We start from the raw sequence: 19,869 nt of genomic DNA, 5'->3' as shown, positions 1-19,869 counted from the left end.
TAAGTGCTGTAGACACAGGGGCGTTTCAGTGAACATCAGGGAAATGCCTGGACTGCCTGGTCCTGGTGTGGAGGGAGCTGACCCCAGCGCATGAGTGCCTGAGGAGCTGGGAAGAGGCGGGCACCTAGAAAGGATCCTGCAGGTGGGGAGCCCCAGAGGGGACTGGGCAGGTGGACTGGAAGGCACTGCTGGGAAGGGAGGTCTCCTCTCCTGGTGTCAGGTGGCTGGTGAGGACAGCAGGCCTGCATGGTGCAAAGCCTGTCGGGGTGGTTGCTGTGGATGGACAAGATTCAGGCTGACCTTTCCCTTTCTAAGCTGCAGAGATGAAATGTGATGACGTGGTGTGACACGGCCTTCCCAGTCACAGCGGCTGGGGGTTCAGGCACCACCACTCACGTCTCAGTGCTGAGAAGGGTGCCTGTGGACCTGCTTCTAGGAGTGCACAATTGGTGCTAGTCTTCTGACTCAGGGACTTGGGCCTCCGAGTGTGGTTAAGTGTTATAATAATGCTCATTTTATATATTTTGGAAAATACAGAAACCCAGAAGAAAAATCACCATATTCCCACCGGCTGTGGCTCCTGTCCAGGTGTGGGATGTGAGATCAGTGAGAAGAGAAGGAAATTAGTTAGAGAGATGGAGATGGTCTCTGAAGGGAGAGAGAATGAACCACCGTCTATTAACTGCCTTGTACACACTACACACCTGTGTGCACACATGCACACACCATGCACGCTCACAATGCACCACACACATGCTCAAATCACACAGCACGCATATGCTCATGCGTGCACAAGCCCTAGGGAGTCTGCAGTTGGTAGGGTGGTGTGGCCAGAGCTCTCATACCTGGGTACCCTGAGAATGAGAGGGTGTTGTCTGAGGCATGCAGAGGAGGTGGCCTTTGCTGTATATCCTGAGGGGCAAATGAGAGTGTTTGGAGGCAGGATGTCCTCAGGGTGGAAGTGGCTCCTTTTCTGGCTCTGGGGGTCTGGCAAGCGCCGGCCAGCATCTCTGCTTTGGAATCACTGTCTGCACACAGGGGAGCCACCTCCACTCCCAGAACTGGGAAGGGGCTCAAGGGCGGCCGCTGCTGCCCCTGAGTTATAAACCATTCCCCATGCGGGCTCTAGCCTTCTGCACAAAAGCCTTTCTGTTGGGGCTGTGGCCTCTTTTACCCACCACCTCTCGTACTTGCTGTTCTAAACCCAGGAAAGGAAAGAGGCCCTCTGGTTCCCTTGGCTGTGCAGGGGCATGGAGGGAGAGAGGGAGGGGCAGGCCTGAGCCAGCTCACACCTGTGCAGGTGAGGCCAGTGCTTCGGGTGTAGATGCAGGGCCTGGCCGCCCGCAGCCCCAGGCACACGAGTCCATTCTGGCTTTCCTTTAACACGGTCAGAACCCTTTGTCTGGGCTAATCTGGCTCATCAGGCGTGAGGCCCCCCTCCACAGGCTGCACCCTGGCTGCTGACTCACACTCCTCCTTCTACCCCCTCCACACCCTGCCCGCCCCCAGTGCTCACTGGCAGCAGGGGTGCGGCTGCCGACTGACTGGACAGGGGTGGAGAGGCGAGGGCGGGGCCCAGAGCACCTGCACATGACAGGAGGCTTATTTTTACACACTGTCAGCTGGAAATAATCAACTTATTTAAAGAGAATGTGGATTCAGAGCGTTAAAAAAGCCCCCAACAGCATGCTGAGCTGTGCTAGGAGTGACTTTCCTGGCTCCGTTGGGAGGGTGCTGCAGGTCCATGTAGGGTGAGCCAGGCCGAGCACCTGGAGAGCTGCCCACCCCGAGATGCTGAGAGATCAGAGCTCCTCCGTGAGCACCCAGCTCTGGGGGACTTCCCTCAGGACAGCCACCTGCAGGGTGGAGGGTGGCCCCTTGAGGAGGTGTGGCCTGTGGTGTCTCCCATTGTCTGCTGCCCGTCCTGGTCCTAGGGGCCACGTGGGCACCAGCCATAAGGGCTCAGCCACATGTTTGGAAAGTAGCTGTCCTCTCACTTTGAAGGATCCTCAGGGTTATTTCCTGATCCCCGCAAGGTGCCAGGCCAGGTTGGCCTTTATTTTGTGTGGGGGTGTTTTATTTATGTGTTTCCGGAACTTTGGTTATTTAAGTAGGTCACACACACACAGTTTAAAGGCCATAGAGAGAAAGCTGTGCAGTGAGGGGTGAGCCCCCTCATCCTCCCTCCTGGTACCTGGTGTGGGTTGGAGGTATTCTCCACACATTCAAGCACGTCTGTCAAATGTGAGCTTTAAAGCTGCAGTGGGTGCTAGAGTTGGGAGAAAGCGTGTGGGTCTGGGACGTGGACATGGGGCCTGGCCACCCCGTCCTGCTGTGGCCGTCTCCCTAGGCCCTATTTTGGGGGGTCAGGATGCAAGCAGGCTGGCGTAGCCACAAGGGAGCTGCCTGGTCGTGGGGGCCACGGGTTGGGTCTCTGTCTCCTGTCGACGCGTTCTTAGGGAGGGCTGTTTTTCTCTTGATGATAACGTGTCTACATATTGTTGGGAATTTGGGTACCTGAGGGTACAAGGAAGGAAGTCAAACTGCTTGTTATCATGCTACTCAGAGACAGCCACCAAGGCTTACCAGCCTCCCTTTATATATAGACACACACACGTGTATATGTGTGTGTGCGCTTCTTCTTAGAAAACTAAACCTATACCCTACAAGAAAGCTATGTACTCTTTTTCAGGTTTATAGCATATTGAAAGCTTTTCCTCACATCACTGAACAGTTGTGGTAAACACTTGCATTGGTGGCTTCTACATCAAGCTTACTCTGGCCGCCTGTGTCCAGGCCTTGATCGATCCTGTCTCCTTTGTCCCACCCTGCTCTCTCTGTGGCTCTTGGTCCCTGCAGGGGCCCACCATCCCTGCTTGGCCTGCCGGAGCAGGTAGTTTGGGGCTGGCATCCTTTCTGATTGGTCAGTGCCTGGCCTGCCGATATTAAGTGCTGAATTTTGAATCACCCTAATCAAACTGCTGCAACAGAGTACCACAGACTAAGTAGCTTAGGTCACCGGAAATCATCCTCCTGTAGTTCTGGAGGCCTCAGTCCAGGACCAGGGTGTTGCAGGGCTGTACTCTCTTCAAGACTGGGTAGAAGAAGCCTTCCTTGCTTCTTTCGGCTTCTGGGGTTGCTGATCGTCTTTGGCATTCCTTGGCTTGCAGCTGTATCGCCATCTCCCTGTGTCTCTTCACATCGTCATCCCTCTGTGTGTGCATCTTCATGTCCAGGTCTTCCCGTTTTAAGGACTTAGTCATATTGAATCAGGGCCCACTTTAATGACCTCTTTTTAACTGCAATACCAGTACAAAGACCCTGTTTCCAAATAAGGCACTTTCTGAGGAGCCGGAGGTTAGGACTGCAACATATGAATTTTGGGGGACATAGTTCAGCCTATAACAGCTGCCAGTTACCAGTCGAGAGAGCCTGGGCTGTGATGGAGGCCCGGCCTCACGATATAAGTTGTACAAGGCATACCCACAGGATGTAAACGTGTTCTTGTCCTAAAGCTTCAGCCAGGAAAAGTGTATCCTCATTTAACCACCCCTCCCAACCCCTCCCTGATCAGAGGTGAGGGGCTGATGGGGTGCATGCGTTCCGAACCTTTTCTGTGCATTTTCATTTGCACAAGTACAGACAGGCACAGCTTTGTGTCTCCCCACCAGTGGAGTCTTGTCCATGGGCCTCTTCCTCCAGGTGCCTCTGCTGGGCTCCCTGAGCCTGGAGAAAGTGGCTGAACTGCCCCTGTTGTTGGGATGTCTGCACTCATGGGTATTGCTTCCTCCACAACTGTGCTTCTGCCTTTAATTTAGATCTAACGCTCACTGTAATGCACTCTTGAGTCCAAACTTTTATATGATGTTTATGCTGTTGTTAAGACTAAGTCTTATGGTAAATATTTCATTGTATTTTATTTTTAACATCAGCTTCTTGGCCAGGCCTGTCTGCATCTGTGCTGAGTTGGTATTGCATGTGCAGTGGGGTTTTCTAGGCTGTCTCATAAGCACACTGCTCACATCTTAAGAAAGCCTGCAGTTTTGTGCAGTGCCTTGGCTTCAGTTTATTGACCAGGAGAAAGTGGAGACTGGGGTTGGATAAGGGCTGAAGTTGTTTTGCTTTCTTTTTAAAGATAGACCCTGCCAAGCAGTTTATGAGAAACCAGGCCCCCACAAGCCCTGGGATTTTATTAACGAGGCCTTTGGTTAGTTGACTGGCCTGGTTTCTAAGCTTCAGGAAGACCAGGCTGCGCTGTGGACTGTGGTCGCAGACACTTTTCCTGACCATGAGGGTGCTGCACTCAGGGTCTTCTCTGCAGCTTTTCCTTTTGTCCCTGTGGTTTCCCGGAGGGCTGAGTAGGAGGATCAGAAAGGAAATTGCCCAGAGAGAGAGGGAGTTTGAGATGCAAAAGGAAGTGAGATTTAGGTAAAACTTCTTCAGGACCTAGAGACGGTGTGCACTCGGGTGCCCCGTGGCCTTCCCGTCCTGCGTGTGGGCTGGGCTGTCATCTTACTTCTTGTTCTTTCTCAGGAGACAGGAGCAGTTCCAGAGAAACCCCGACAGCTACAACGGTGCTGTGCGCGAGAACTACACCTGGTCGCAGGACTACACTGACCTGGAGCTCAAGGTGCCAGTGCCCAAGCACGTGGTGAAGGGCAGGCAGGTAATGGGGGCTCTTGTGGCTTCTCTGCTCAGCTTCTTTCCTCGGGGCACAGGTGTTGGGCTGTGGGCTGTGCTGGAGCCAACCTGCCCTGTCTCTCCCATTCCTGGTAGTCTTTACTTAGCCACAAACACAAAACTGTTTCTTTTTTTCAGTTACAAACACACCCCACCTGCCTTTTTAACCACGTTAAGTTGAGTATGAGACCCATCTCAGCCCTGGCCAGCCTTCCTGTGCTATGTGGATAGCACATGAGCTTCGTTTTTTTAAATTACAATAGTCTCATATCATTTATTGCATTTAGTCTCCACAAAAACACTACGAAATAGGCAAGGCAATTGTTATACCCATTTCACAGATGGAGAAAGTGGAGTAGTGGTAAGTGGACTTCCGGTCCTGTGCGCTGCAGAGCCCTTCCATAGAGCAGGGGGCCATGTCAGGTTGGAGCTGTAACATTGACAGCTTGAGTTGATTTCTCCATCTCAATGAGCTTGAGTGAGTAGAAATTTAATCTTTCAGTGGGAGAGAGAAGTTTACTCAGGAACCTTGCTGAGAATAACATTGTTGTAGGTCATTGTAGATAGGTAGGCCTCACTTGAAAGAAAAACTCCTCATGTGATGTATGAAATGGGACATTATGTTAATATAATCCTCAATATAAAAAATTCTGATATATGCCAGAAACTGTATCCTTATTTCCGTCTTCATGAGAACCTGTACTGTAAGTAATATCTTTCATGTTTTGTAGATGAGAAATTGAGGCTGAGAGAAGTTACTCAATTATCTATTGTGTCTCCCTCATTCTTGTTATGTCTGGAACCTTGAGTGCTCTCCAGATGTTTTTGAATGAATGAATGGCTGAATGACTGAAGTGGTCAAGCCGTGGTTTGATTCAGGTCTGTCTGCTTCTAAAGCTCATACTGTTTCCCTGCGTCCCAGCCCTCACTTTATAAAGAGAAGCACTGCTGGCTTCTTTACAAGAGAAGGCCCCGGAGCATGTAAAATGGAAGTTGAGTTGCATGTACATTTTCTGGAAACAATTCCCCTGTGAAGTGGTGCCAGCTCCTGCTGGTCTGGATACATGTGCAAATCCAGGCTAGGTGGTGAGTGAACACCTCTGGGCCCCCCTGTCCTGAGGCCTCAACTGCAGGCCCCTCCCTGGCTCCCTGGGCTCCATCTAAAACAGGCCTGCCTTGTGTGCAGGGCCTGGGGGCCCAGGGCAGCCTCTAGTAGACTGTGACTTCCTGCCAGTGTCAGATGAACTCGACTTGTTCTGCAGCATGAAAGACGGGAGCCCTTGAGCCCTCACAGCTCCATGTGGAAGTGAGTCAGGGATTGATGGATCTGGCACTGGCTGGAGCAGTACTGTCCGCTCATTCCTCCGTTCCTCCCTCTTCCCACCCCATCCCTGGAGGTCTCATTAGGGCTCAGTGACCCCTGGCCAGGTGGACTTGAGGATTTAAGTCAGACCAGGTAACTAGGGGTCATCCCCACAGAATCCCACTTCCGACGACCACCACCCCTCTGGTTCTGGTAGGTCATAGCAGGTCAGGCTGACCCTCCTGTTGGAGTAGGTCAAGTATTGATTTTCATTTCATTTTTTGGTAGGATAGCTTTGTATATAGGTGACTAAATTATGAAAAGTGTTGGTTACCACACTTTATTCCTTGGCTAAAACAGTTACAGTTTCCTGGTCTAGTATCTATCTTCAAACTTCTCCATGAACTTCTGGAGATTTCTCTGAAATGACTTGTATTAGACCTAACCTAAAACTAGTTATTTTCTCTTTCTTTGACTCAGAAGACCCAGATTCCCTGACACTTCTTGCTGTACTGTCCACAGCCACCTGGGAGAACTTCCCACTGAGAACAGTGTCTCAGGTATACACGCTGTAATTGGAGGTCAGTCTCACAATTCAGTTGCTCTGCTGCGAACAGTGTGTTGTGAGGGTCCTGCCCTTTGTCTCACCATGCTAAGGGGCAGACCCCGTCATACTTCAGGTTCAGATCCGCGTCTCTCTCAAGTGCCCTTGTCATGATTTCTAGATTGATAAGGCCTCGCTTTGCCCGAGGATGGCCCTTTGCTCATTCCTGCATTAGACATTTACTGAGCATGTGATGGTCCCCAAGACTCGGACAAGATTGCTGCTCTGGAGTTGATATCTGTGGGGCTCAGGCAGTGACAGCAGATGCACCAGCATGGCAGTTCCAAGGAGTGGCAGGCGCCATGCAGAGCATAAACAGGCAGTCTGTTTGCTTCAAAAAGCACTGCGCAGTGCTTTTTCAGGGCCACGCACTGCTCAGCCCCTCTTCCCACCAATCCTTTGAGGTGGTTTCAGTGTGCACAGGATTCACTGGTGGAGGGCAGTTTGTTCAGGCTCTTCCCAGGTTGACTGGCTCTGGAGGCAGTGCTCTCAACACCCGGAGATGTGTGGATGAGCCTGAGTGTTTGCAACACTGGGATTGAAAGAGGCAAGTTCCACGTAAGCTGTTGATTTATCTAGTGTTGGCATTTTTGTGACACGTGCTAACTTAATTTACACTAGTCTTGCTTCATCTCCTATGTAGTTGAATTTTTCTTTTTCTCCTTCAATAGTATTTTTTTCTGTGTCTTTCTTTTTTTTCCTTTTTATTGAGGCATAATTGACATACAACATCATATTAGTTTCAGGTGTACAACATAATGATTCGATATTTATATATATAGGGAAATGATCACCACAATAAGTCTGGTTAATATCCATCACCATACGTAGTTACCGAATTTTTTTTCCTTGTGATGAGAACTTGTAAGATTTACTCTCTTAGCAACTTTCAAATTCCATGTTATTCTTATACTGTAACCTTCTTTTAAAAAATTGTGGTCTCTCAATTTCTTAGTGATCTAAGAGTTTTAGTCATGTCTCACTTAAGTTTATTTTGCATTTCTTGGCTTTTGCCAGTCTCGGTTTTTTCTCAGCGTTGCCACTTTCTGGACTGGCTCCTTTCTAGCAGTTCCCTGGGATACCTGTCACAGCTGCCTGTCAGCAGTATTTATTTTTGGCTTTTGTCTGTGGCACCTATCAGGTATCATCATGACGGTAGCTGTGATTGCAGCAGCTCAGCTGATGAAGTCACAGTTGTTCTGGCTTTGTAAGTAGCTCTGCACGTGCGGGGTGACGGCGTTGGGGTCAGGGGTGGATGTGGGCAGCACTGAGTGTTAATGGAGTAACACTCCAGCTCTTCTCCAGCTGTAGCGTGGTGCTGGAGGCACCAGAAGGATGCCCTTCTTTTACTTTTTTGTGTTGATTTCTTTTCTGAGAAATGGATTTGCCTCTCAAGTGTCGTGGGGGACAATTAAGAGTGTGTGCATAATGCTTTATGTTCAAGTGTTCTTATTTTACGTGCAACTTTTTTTTATAATTTTGCTGGTGAATCTAAAGAAAAATTTCTTAAAATGAAGCTTTGGTCTCATGCATTAGTGAAAGGTGGTTAGGTCTTTGCTTCGTCCACTCTGCTTAGGAAAAGCAACTGAGTTCCCCTCTTTCCTCAGTGTAGCCATGGAGTAGAGGAAGGAGCTTTGAGATCATAATGTGCTGTTTGTGCAATAGCGTTAAGTCAGCCAGGTGGTTATAAACCTGGCATTTCAGTGCATCGTAGGAGATTCACTGAGATTTTTAGTCTACCTTCTCATTTTACAGATGAGAAAACTCTCCTGGAGATGTAAACCACTGAGGCCCCAGACCATCTGGTGAGATGGTGGCAGAGTGGAGACCAGCACCCGGCCCCCGCCCCCACCCTGTTTGATTGATCGTCTTTTGAGTGGAAAATGTCATGATATTGTTGCAAGCGAACTCATGACTAGATGACATTGAGTGACAAGTGAATTTATTTCCTCTTCCATATTCTCCTTCCTCTCAGAGATTGTGAGTGGTATTTGCTGACTGATGAGGTCTTGCTGGCTGGTTGGGCTCACTGCCGTCTCTGTCCCCACCATGGGAACCTTCTGGAACAGCGCCGAGGCCCCAGGGCATGTCTCATACGGTGATGCCTCCTTGCCCCTGAGTTTGATGCAGCTGCTGGAATTCGTGCTACAAGCTCAGTTACATGGTGTTCCCTTCTTAGAATGTGTTTAGAAAAAACGTAGGAAGACTCTTTATTATAGGAAACTTTTGTAACACAAAAGGCTAATAGGCTGCATTTATCTACTTTATTTTTAAATTTTTGAATGAGAAGCACATTTACCTGTTCAAAAGTATAAAAATGTACAACAAAAAGTCTCTCTCCTGCCTCTGTCCTTCTATGCTGTACCAGCTCCCACCCTGACCTCAGTCATCACCTTACTAGTTTCTGAGATATTTTGGCAGATATTTTTTATGCATATATAGTCAAGTATGAATATACATTATCACATCTCCACTGTTAGCACAGATGATATGTTCCCATTCCCAGTTACTGGCACCACCAGGCTGGCTCTGGTCTCTTGTGTTGTCTGCCATGTCCCCAGTGCCTCTGGTGCCTGCCAACCAGAGGTTGCCCTTGGGTAGACCTAGGATTTCCCATGTCATCTGGCTCAGGCTGGCCAAACGCTGAGAGTGCAAGTGCCTTGAGCCCACCACCCCTTCACCCAGGGCTCCAGTCTCTGCTTTTGCCCCCTTCAAGCAGCAGGCTGATTACTAAATTAGTCCCCTGGTAGTTAGCATTTAGGTTGTTTCCAATCTTTTGCTATTATAGACAATAAAGCAATGAATGCCCTTTAATAAATTTCATTTTGCATGTATGCGTTCCAAGAATAGATTCCATGAAGTGCAATCGCCAGATTGAAAGATACGTGGTATTAAAAGGTATTTCTAATTTCTATAGGTATTGGTAAATTGCCCACCATAGGGGTTGTACTAGTTTACATTTCCATCAATGATGTGCCAGAGTCCTTGGTTTTCACAAATTTGCTGACAGTAGTATGTTATCAAACTCTTGGGTTTTATAAGTTGGGTAGGTGAAAAATAGCATATAGGTATAATATGAATTTATATTTCTCTGATGAGTGAAATTGAGCATGTTTTTACATGTGCCTTTCCTTTGAACTGGCTATATCTTTTGCCCATTTCCTGTTAGGTCATTGCTTATATTGATTTCTAGGAGCTCTTTATATATTAGAAAGATCAGCTCTTTGTGATGTGGTATTGAAGATCTATTGTCCCATTTTGTTATTAATCTTTTGAGTTGGATTGTGGTATTTTTTCCTTGCAGAACTTATTTATTTTTATATGTCTAAATTAATCAATCTTTTTCCTTATGGTTTCTGGAATTTGAACCAGCATTAGAAAGGAGCAGGTTGCATTTTGATGGAGCTTCTTTGAGGGTCAGTTACTTTGCTGCCTTTTAACCCACTTTGATCTTCTTACCCTGTTAGAGCAGTTTTGTCTAAATTGTATTAATGGTTTCCAATTTAATTGTTACGGAAATGAAATGATTTGTCTCTCTCATGGAAGGCCCTTCTCTGTGGCAATTTGGGCCCCATCTCATTTGTTAATAGCAGCCTAACACAGTATGAATTTTATCACTTGCAATTGATTTTCCTGTTGTATTTGATTAGATAAAGGCACTCCAAAATGCAGCTGTTCAAAAAATACAGCTAGATCTTGAAATTCATCAAAATTAGAGAGCCAAAACTGAAGCTGAAAATGGACACTAATGTTGATTTTTAAAAATTGTAATTTTAAGAAAACGGTCTAGATTGTATCTTATCGTCTGCTACAAGTTGTCATCTGTAGATAAAGAGCAGTTTGGGGTGTTGGTGGGGAGTGCTCTGGGTTTTAAACCAGTTCCTGTATTGAATATAACTTATACTTAGTAAATATGGCTGTGTTCTTTGGATATAGCCACACACAGTGCATTTGCGTGTGTATCTTTATCTTATTTATTGTTTGGTAAGGGACACACCTCTCAGCTTGCTGGGTATCGTCGCTGGTCTGAGAGAGGCCCCTGTGATAGGGTCCTTGTCAGCACCTCAGGATGAGGGCCTCTGGCCTGTGACAGGACGTCTCCCCAAATGTGAGACTTTTTCCAAGGTGGTCTCAACCCCTGTTCCCACATTGGGACCTCCTCACTGGTCCTTCACTGGTGTCTCGGAACTTGTCACGTGGGATGAGGCTGGAGAAGAGGAGACATCTCTGTACTCCCCCTTGTGCACCCATTTGTACCTCAGTCTTTCCCTCTACCCCCATATTTTGACACGTTTTCCATTTTCTTGTGTATGAGGCTAGGGGTGGAATTGCTGGGTTATATGGTAGCTCCAAAATTAATTTTTTGAGGAACTGCCAAGCTGTTCTTTAGAGAAATGTTTATTCAAGTCCTTTGCCCATTTTTTTTTTCCCCTGGAGGAGAGTTGGCCCTGAGCTGACATCTGTTGCCAATCTTCCTCCTTTTTTTTTTCTCCTCCCCAAAGCCCCAGTAAATAGTTGTATGTCATAGTTGTACATCCTTCTAGTTGCTCTGTGTGGGACGCCGCCTCAGTATGGCTTGATGAGTAGTGCGTAGGTCTGCCTGCGCCCAGGATCTGAACCAGCGAACCCCAGGCTGCCGAAGCAGAGCACGCGAACTTAACCGCTATGTCGCCGGGCCAGCCCCTGCCCAGTTTTTAATTGGATTGTTTGTCTTTTTATTGTTGAATTGTAAGAGTTCTTTTTAATTCTAGGTACTATACTGTTGTCAGGTAATTTGCAAATATTTTCTCCTATCCTGTGAGTTGTCTTTCTAGTTTCTTAAGAGATAATGTCTTTTGAAGCGCAAAAGTCTTTAATTTTGATAAAGTGTTATCTATCTACCTACCTACTTATCTATCTATTGCTTGTGCTTTTGGTGTCATATCTGAGAAACCATTGTCTAATCCAAGGTCATGAATGTTTACACTTTTGTTTTCTTCTAAGAGTTTTATAGTTTTAGCTCTTAGATATAGGTTTTTGATCCATTTTGATTTAATTTTTGTATACGATATGAGGGAGTGGTCGAAATTTCTTATTTTGCTTGTGGCTATCCAGTTGTCACAGTCTGTTTGTTGAAAAGACTCTTCTTTCCTCTATTGAATTGCCTTGGCATCCTTGTCTAAAATCAACCAACCAGAATTTTTAATTCTGTTCCATTGATCTGTATGTCTATGAATACAGTACCACATTGTTTTGATTATTCTGTCTTTGTAGTAAGTTTTGAAATTTTTCTTTGTTCTTCTGTTACTGCTTTCTTTTGCGTTAAATAGATATTTCCTAGTGTTGTATTTGAATTCCCTCGTCTTTTTTTTTTGGAGTTATTTTCTTAGTGTTTCCCCTGGGGATTACAATTTACTTCAGATTCATTAAACCAACTTAATTTCAATGTGTACCAAAACCTGGCTGTATACAGTAACTCCTGTTCTATATAATAACTCCTGTTCTCTGCTTCTTTGTATCTTTATTTGTGGTTTATGCTGTTGTCTTTTAAATCAGGAGAGAAAGAGAGTTAACAAACACAAGTTACACTTGTGCTGTGTTTACTTTACCAGTGCTCTTTATTCTTCCTGTGGATCCAAGTTACCATCTGGTGCCCTTTCATTTCAGCCTGAAGGACTCCTTTAGTATTTCTTGTAGGGCATGTGGAAGAAAAGATAGGCCTGTTAGGGATGAATTCTCTTAGGGTTTTGTTTATCTGGGAATGCCTTAATTTCTCCTCTTTTTTGGAGGATAGTGTTGCCAGAATTCTTCATTGACTTTTTTCCCCCGAACTGCCCTTTGAATCCTTCATCCTACTGCCATCTAGCCTCCATAGTTTTTGATAACAAATTGGCTGTTATTCTTATTGAAGATCCTCTGTATGTGATGAGTTTGCTTTTCTCTTCCTGCTTTCAAGATTCTCTCTTTGTCCTTGGCTTTTTTGACAGTTTGATTTTGATGCATCTAGGTCTTGATCTCTTTGAGTTTATTTTACTTGAAATTCCTTCAGCTTCTTGAATGTGTAGATTAATTTTTTGGTCAGATTTGAAAAGTTTTTGGTCATTATTGTTTCAAATATTCTTTCTGCTGTTTCTCTCTTTCCTCCTCTTCTCTGACTCCCATTATGCCTGTGGAGGTATGCTTAATGGTGTCCGTCAGGTTTCTGACTCTGTTCATTTTTTCATTCTGTTTACTTTCTGTTCCTCAGACTGAGTAATCTCAATTGGCCTATCTTCAGATTTGCTGATTCTTTCTTCTAACTGCTAAAATTTGCTTTTGAGACCCTCTAGTGGGTTTTTCACTTCAATTTTTTTCCAATTACTTTTGAATTCCAGAATTTGTATTTGAGTCTTTCTAAAAATAATATCCATCTCTTTATTGATATTCTCTATTTATGAGACATCATTCTTGTACTTCCCTTTAGTTCTTTACACATGGTTTTCTTTAGCTCTTTGAGTATATTTACAATAGCTGATTTACAGACTTTCTACTAAGTCCATGCGTGGGCTTCCTCAGGGACAGATTTTATTGATTGCTTTTATCCTTTGTGTATGGGCTATCTTTTCTTGTTTCTTTGTGAGTTTTGTAATTCTTTGTTGAAAACTGGACATTTTAAATAACAATGTGGCAACTTTGGAAGTCAGATTCTCCCTTTTCTCCATAGTTTGTTGTTGTTGGTACTTGATGTAGTTCTTGTTTGTTTAATGATTTTTTTGAACTAATTTTTTGAAGTCTGGATTCTTTATTGTATGTGGCCAATGAAGTCTCTGCTTGGTGAGCTTAGTGTCAGCTAATGATTGGACAAAGATTTCATTAAACACCTGGAACCAGTAAATCTTTCTGTCTTTGAGGGGCTCCCTGTACGTTTTGGGGCACGCCTTTAACACTTAGTGTAGCAGTTGAAAATTCTCCTTAACCTTCACTTCTCGCTCCTGCAGAGTCTCCAAGTCAGCCAGTGGTGAGAGCTTAGGGCCTTCTCAGGTTTTTCCTGAGCATACACACAGCCCTACACATTCATGTGTCCTTCTAGATTCCTAGGAATATTTCCAAGTGTTTCAAAGCTTCCATGGACATTATATTCCCCATCTTTTACTTTTTTTTGTTTTTGCCTCTGCTGATATCTACCACCTCCGTCAGGTGTGAAGTTAAAACACTTGCCTATAATTGTTTTCAACAGACACTTCCTGGGGAAAAGGCTTTTCTGTGTTCAGTCAAAAACAGACAACTTTGCAAGTGGGGTCTTCCAGGAACCATTACACAGGTCAGATAATGACAGTTCTTTGGGAATGAAGCTTTGAAAGAGCTCCAGCTCCTTTACACTCCCTGTGATGACTGCCAGGCTACCCCAGGAATGTGGGCTACCAAGGAGCTAGAGAGTGAGAATGGGTCCAGGGCAAGTTAAAATGTCACAAAAAGCTCACTGTTCTTACAAAGATGCTATCGTTTTTCTTGCATAAATGCTTCCTCTGTTCCTACAAACCTTTGCTTAGTTTCCAAAGTTCAGACCAAGTAGATATTGACAATTTTTGCCAATGTTCTTATTGCTTTTTTGGAGGAGAGCTTTTTTTGGAGGTCCTTAACTTCACCATTTTCTCCAACATCCCTTTGAATCAGGAATTTCTCGTATAATTTTTTGTTTTTCTGGGGTTTCTTGCTGTCGTTCTTTTTAACCTTGTCAAAAATAGTTCACTTTCATCATAGGCAGGACTGACTCTTGGCTGCTCTGCTTTGGCCCTGTGTACCTGCTGTCTGCCAGCCAGAGGCCCCATGTAGCTATGGGCTTCCAGATGTGGACCTGTCACTCCTCCCTGCTTTGTACTGTCTGTCCCGGCCTCCTGCTGCTTCCCTTGTGTTGTCTGGGGTTTTTTTCTTTGTGCTTTGTTCCTGTCATCTCTGTGGGTCACAGAGATCAGGAGATGAGCCTGTTCCCAGGGTGACGTCTTGACCTGGAGCTCCTGGAAACATCTCCTTTGTGGTTCCCCCTTGGTGCCTTGGCTCATCCCCTGTTGTGCAAGAGATGAGCATTGTAAGAAGCATGCCCAAATTTGGAAATTATCTTGTTATGTAAAGTTGGCTGGGAGGATTTTATTTGTTAAAGTGAGCTTGTTCCTGGGAGGCCAGGGGTGACAGAGCCTTGATGTACTCTGTCAGGTGTTCACCACACACTTAAGTTTATGATCTGGGGTGTGCTGGGCTGCTGGTGTGTTGGCCATTAGATGCCGGGAGTGAAGGTGCGTTGTGCCCATGACTTTGCAGAACCAGCTGAAGAAACAGTAAATCCTCCCAGAAGTTGAGTGTGGGTGGAGCTGCGGCTCACAGGACGCCCCCAGAGCCTGTGTGTAGACGCAGCGTGCGTGGTGGCTTGTCCACCCAGAGGCCACTGTGCTCTGTGGCAGCACTTTTGTCCCCGTCTCTCCTCCCTCATGTACAGTTCAGGAGTTCCTGTTTTACTCTGAAGCTGCTTAATGGTGGTAACTCCAGAACATCATCCCTCCCCTTTCCATCTTTTATTTGTGGATATTTAAAATACAGGTAGGTTGCAGTATCAGATTCTGTTGACAAATATAAACTCCAGTTTGAAAATTTTGTGGTTTTGAAGGTTTCTTTTGAAGCACTTTTCAAGCATTTGATGAGCACTTACCAAGCGACATGGGAGGGCTGTCTCCAACCGGTTTTGATACCACATGCGTGTTAGAAAGGCCTAAGCTCTCTTCTCCAGTGACTATTCATTTAACGTATACATTATGCAAATACTATTATAAAAAGATGTTTACATTATATTTGTTTGTTTGTTTTGTGAGGAAGATAGCCCTGAGCTAACATCCATGCTAACCCTCCTCTTTTTGCTGAGGAAGACCGGCTCTGAGCTAACATCTATTGCCAATCCTCCTTCTTTTTTTTCCCCCCCCCGAAGCCCCAGTAGATAGTTGTATGTCATAGTTGCACATCCTTCTAGTTCCTCTATGTGCGACACGGCCTCAGCATGGCCGGAGAAGCGGTGTGTCAGTGCGCACCCGGGATCCAAACCCGGGCCGCCAGTAGCGGAGTGCGCACACTTAACTGCTAAGCCACTGGGCCGGCCCAATGTTTACATTATAAAACACAGATTTTAGAATTTAAAAAGAATTGAAACAAAATATAAACAAAAGTTCTGTTTTCTTTCCTTTTCCAATTACTGATCCAATGAACCTCCTGGGGTACACCTGCTTTGGATCCTCCTGGCTGGGGTACATGTGTGAAGTAAACCCCCATCCCAGCAGCTCCCAGTACAGTTGTGGAGACAGACGCATGAGAGCAGGGAAAGGGTGTTCCCAGTGCGGGAGGCGGGAGACTGCCCAGGACAAGCGTCACAGAGGAGAGATTGGTGAGCTGAGGCTTATAGAGGCTGGATTTCTCAGAGAACAAAGACAAAATACAAAACCAGAGGACCTTGCATCACTCTCCTGGGTGAAGGCTGAGCTGTGGCCATAGAGATGGCACGGTGGTTCGTGGAAGGAAGCAGTGCGGGGCATGTGGCCACTCGGCCCTCCTGGACACGTCGTCCAGCCAGCAAGACAGGAATGGGGTGGCACATGTCCCTACCACTGTGTGCCGTCTTGCCTTCCGCCACGAGAATTGGGCTCCTCTAACTGGAGAAGGGATTTGGGTGGAAAACTGTTGAAAACCTGTTTCCACACAGCACCCCACGTTACCATTATGCATGTCGAAACAGATCTCGTGCATTTACTTGAAGGAGATGGTGATGCATAGGCTGCTTCAAGTGTAAATTGGTTGGTATGATTTTCTTCACTCAGAATGCCTGGTGACCCTCAAGGATGGTCTTGCATCTTGTTCTCCTATGGTGCACGGTCAGGCGCCTTGGAAACCGTTGTCCCCTCCCATTTTGGAGCATGCTGGTCACCCCTTCCCACATGAAATGATTCTCTTCTGCTTTGTTCCAGGTCTCAGTGGCTCTTCGCAGCAGCTCCATCCGGGTGGCTGTGCTGGAGGAAAATGGGGAGCGCGTCCTCATGGAAGGGAAGTTCACGCACAAGATCAACACTGAGAGCTCTCTCTGGAGCCTTGAGCCTGGGAAGTGCGTTTTGGTAAGTGTGGGCCTCTGTGTGCGAACTCCCAGGTGGCCTCAAACCTGCTGTGATGCTTTATACTTGAGCAATAAAGGGGTTGATTCCTGTGGTCGGGACAGTTTCTTTTGTGTTTTGCATCCCGCTCGGAGGGCACCTGTGTGGTCCTCGTCCGACTGTCACTCCTGCATCTGCAGCCTTGGTCCCTCAGGGTCCTACCACCTGGCTCTTTGAGGTGGGGCTGGTGTCACCAAGAAACTCGGGTGCTTGAGTTCCCATGCACAGACCACACAGTGGCCACAGAGGAGGTCCTGGCAAGGGGTCATCCCCAGAGTGTGTCTGTGCTGACGCAGAGCTTGTCCCCTCAGTCCCAGAGGCTTCTGCTCTCAAGTGGTTCGGTTACATCTAAGCCAAAACCAAATAGGTTAAAAATGAAAAAGCAGAGGGCCGGTCCTGTGGCCCAGTGTTTAAAGTTCCGTGCGCTCCACCTCGGTGGCCTGGCTTCGTGAGTTCAGATCTTGGCCGTGGACCTGCTTCACTCGTCAGCCATGCTGTGGAGGCATCCTACATACAAAGTGGAGGAAGATTGGCACGGATGTTAGCTCAGGGCTAGTCTTCCTCAAGCAAAAAAAAAGAGGAAGGTTGCCAGCAGATGTTAGTTCAGGGTGAATCTTCCTCACCAAAAAACAAAAAAAGAAAGAAAAAGCAGGTTGAATTTCATGGATGCCAGTCTGGAGGATACAAAGTTACTAAATTCAAACACACAGGCTTATTTGACAAAGTGAATCTTAGCTGGCTAAGCTAGCTGAGGGTATGGGATTCAAGGAGAGCTTATGTGTTCTACTTACTAGAATCTTTCAGGGCTCCGTCCTTCCTCTGTCAGAGCCTTATGGCTGGTCAGTGGGCAGCGCCCAGGGAGGCTTTGTACAGCCAAGAGAGGCTCGACATGTGAGTTCACTTGTTTCCTCTTTCCTCCAGCTGGAGTGCTTAACCAGGTTGAAAGGGGCATGGATGAAAAGGAAAAGACCAAATCTTTGGACAAAAAACCTCAGAATTTTATTCAGTCGTGTTCTTCGTGTGTGCAAAGCATGCAATAAGGAAAGAAAACGTTTTTTTTCGGTTTCATCAAGATCTGCTTCTCTCTGGGAATAGGTGCCACCTATTCCTCCACTGCATCTGCACGGACACCTCCATCAAGCTAGACAAGGCCACTGACCTGGCGGGCATCATTGCACAGCTGGTCTGCCTGGCCCGTGCCGAGGAGGCCCCGTGGGCCAGCACCTAGACGTGGGCTCCAAGCTCCCCGGCCTGGCCCCCCCATGCCTGTTTTACTTCCTTTATGAACATGATGCACTTTGCTCTCCCCTTTCTGAGTCCCCACGAGGGTCAGAGGCTGGACTGGGCTCTGCATGGGCCGAGGGTCTCTGGCCAGTGGAGTTGGTGGGCCCACCTTCCTGCAGCATGTTGTCGTTAAACTGGTTTCTATTGGGAAAAAAAAAACCGACGAGGCGTGTTGCTGACCAGCAAGGTCCAGCAAGGGGGTCTGTTCGGGCTGTCCTTGGCTCGCAGGGACCCACAAACCCGATGGAACAGAGAGGATTCTCTCAGTGCTGGAGTAGCTAGAGATGTTGGCACACATGGAATCTCTGAGCATACACAGGGCCCCCTATGTGTGACAAGGACCCCAGGAGGCAGAGCATGGGCCAAGTCTGCCCGATTCTCATTCTAAACCTCGCTCTGTTGCACGTTCCATGCCCTTCTGAGGTTTCTAATTTTCTCCGTGAATGTGTGACAGTCAGGATAATCTCCCCCATGTCCCATCACCTCTGTATCTCCCCGTACCCCAATGCATCTGAACTGTTGCCCAAACTGCGGCCACTTGTTTATATCACCAGTTCCTTTCATTTGCAAGCCCCTCCACCTAGCCGCCTGAGGTTATGAGAGTAGCCAGCAGGAGCCGGTGGCTGGCAGCTCACCCTCTCCAGGTGCAGCTGTGATGGCTCAGGTGACCATGTGGAGTGTGGACCCAAGATCCTGGTTGCCCTGTCATCCGTGGGCCTCCTGCATGAGGTTGACTCTGCAGTGCAGTGCACCAAGAGTTTGTCCCAGCAGGTAACTGGTCGCTTGCGCAGCCCTGAGGGCTGCTTCGGGGAAGCCTTCGCCATGTGGGCTTTCTTGACGTTACCTTCAGCTCTGTAAACCTGTGTGCCTGCCTGGGACACACCAGCCCGCCTTGTCGCTGGCCTCTGAAGGTTCAGTGCTATACTCCAGTTCATCAGGGTTGTAGTCAGCGTACAGAAGGTGCCTTTTATTTTACATTACTTCTGTAGAAACCTGATTATTGCCAGGTAGCTCGCCTCTTAGGGATTTCCATTGATAGTCGTGGCACTGACTTCTTCATGGCTGATCCTGAGCCGTGTTACCTTTTTGTGTGTTTTGTACACTTGTGTCTGGATATGGATATGGCTTGTGACCAGAGCATTAACTCTTGGTAATTATGGCCACCATTTATTGAGCACACTTTGGGCCAGGCTCTGTGAGGTGCCTGATAATGCTGTTTAATTCTCTGCAAGCTTGTTTTACAAATCGGGATGCTGAGGCTCAGAGAGGCAAGTGTCTTGCCCAGGGGTAGGGCCAGACCCTGAACCCAGAGGCCTCCTGTTCCCTCCATCTCTTCCTTCCAGCTGAAAGGCACCTTGAGAGGGCAGGGAGTGGAGCAGGGGCTGATAGCCAGTGTTTCGCAGTGTGCGGAGGGCAGCCTGGGCAAGCAGGCCGGGAAACATGCATTGCCTTCTTTGCTGACCTTGCTGACATGGCCTGGGCGAGTGCTCTGCACCTGAGTGGTCATGCGCCTGGGCCCTGCAGTCCCTGCATGTCCTCCTCTGGTCTAGGTCCTGGCTGCCTGTTAGTCTTTGTTTGCTTTTGCCAGGCACCTGCTGCTCGAGGAGTTATAACAAAGCAGGACTGGCTGCAGGCTGAAATGCACCTGTCACTGCCTGTGAGCGCGGCTTCTGGGTGTTCTTCCCCCATTAACCCGTTGGAAGCCACGTAAAAACCTCTTGGAATTGCAGGTTCTGCGCAAGTTCTTTCCCGTGGTCCCTTAGAGGTTTTGATCATCAGTAGATGGCATCGCATTTCTAATACAGTTTCACTACTTGTAGAAAAAGAAGAGAAATTATTTAGGGCGTTATATCCTCTTC

General features: G+C 47.1%; 2 protein-coding genes across 5 annotated transcripts in view; one reads left to right on the top strand and one right to left on the bottom strand.

The window, feature by feature from the left end:
* The window catches only part of OGDH (oxoglutarate dehydrogenase), a 385,968-nt gene that overhangs the window by 230,980 nt on the left and 135,119 nt on the right, over window positions 1-19,869 (bottom strand). The window lies entirely within an intron of this gene.
* Window positions 1-19,869, top strand: part of NUDCD3 (NudC domain containing 3) — an 85,568-nt gene that overhangs the window by 52,335 nt on the left and 13,364 nt on the right. For all 4 annotated transcript variants that reach the window (XM_058534736.1, XM_058534738.1, XM_058534739.1 and 1 more), the window contains 2 exons: window positions 4,534-4,666; window positions 16,547-16,690. In XM_058534736.1, the coding sequence (XP_058390719.1) occupies window positions 4,534-4,666; window positions 16,547-16,690 (277 nt within the window). The remainder of the gene's footprint in view (window positions 1-4,533; window positions 4,667-16,546; window positions 16,691-19,869) is intronic.

The sequence above is a fragment of the Diceros bicornis genome, chromosome 41, assembly GCF_020826845.1.
Source record: "Diceros bicornis minor isolate mBicDic1 chromosome 41, mDicBic1.mat.cur, whole genome shotgun sequence".
NCBI classification, from domain to species: domain Eukaryota; kingdom Metazoa; phylum Chordata; class Mammalia; order Perissodactyla; family Rhinocerotidae; genus Diceros; species Diceros bicornis.
This window is presented reverse-complemented; position numbering and strand designations above follow the sequence as displayed.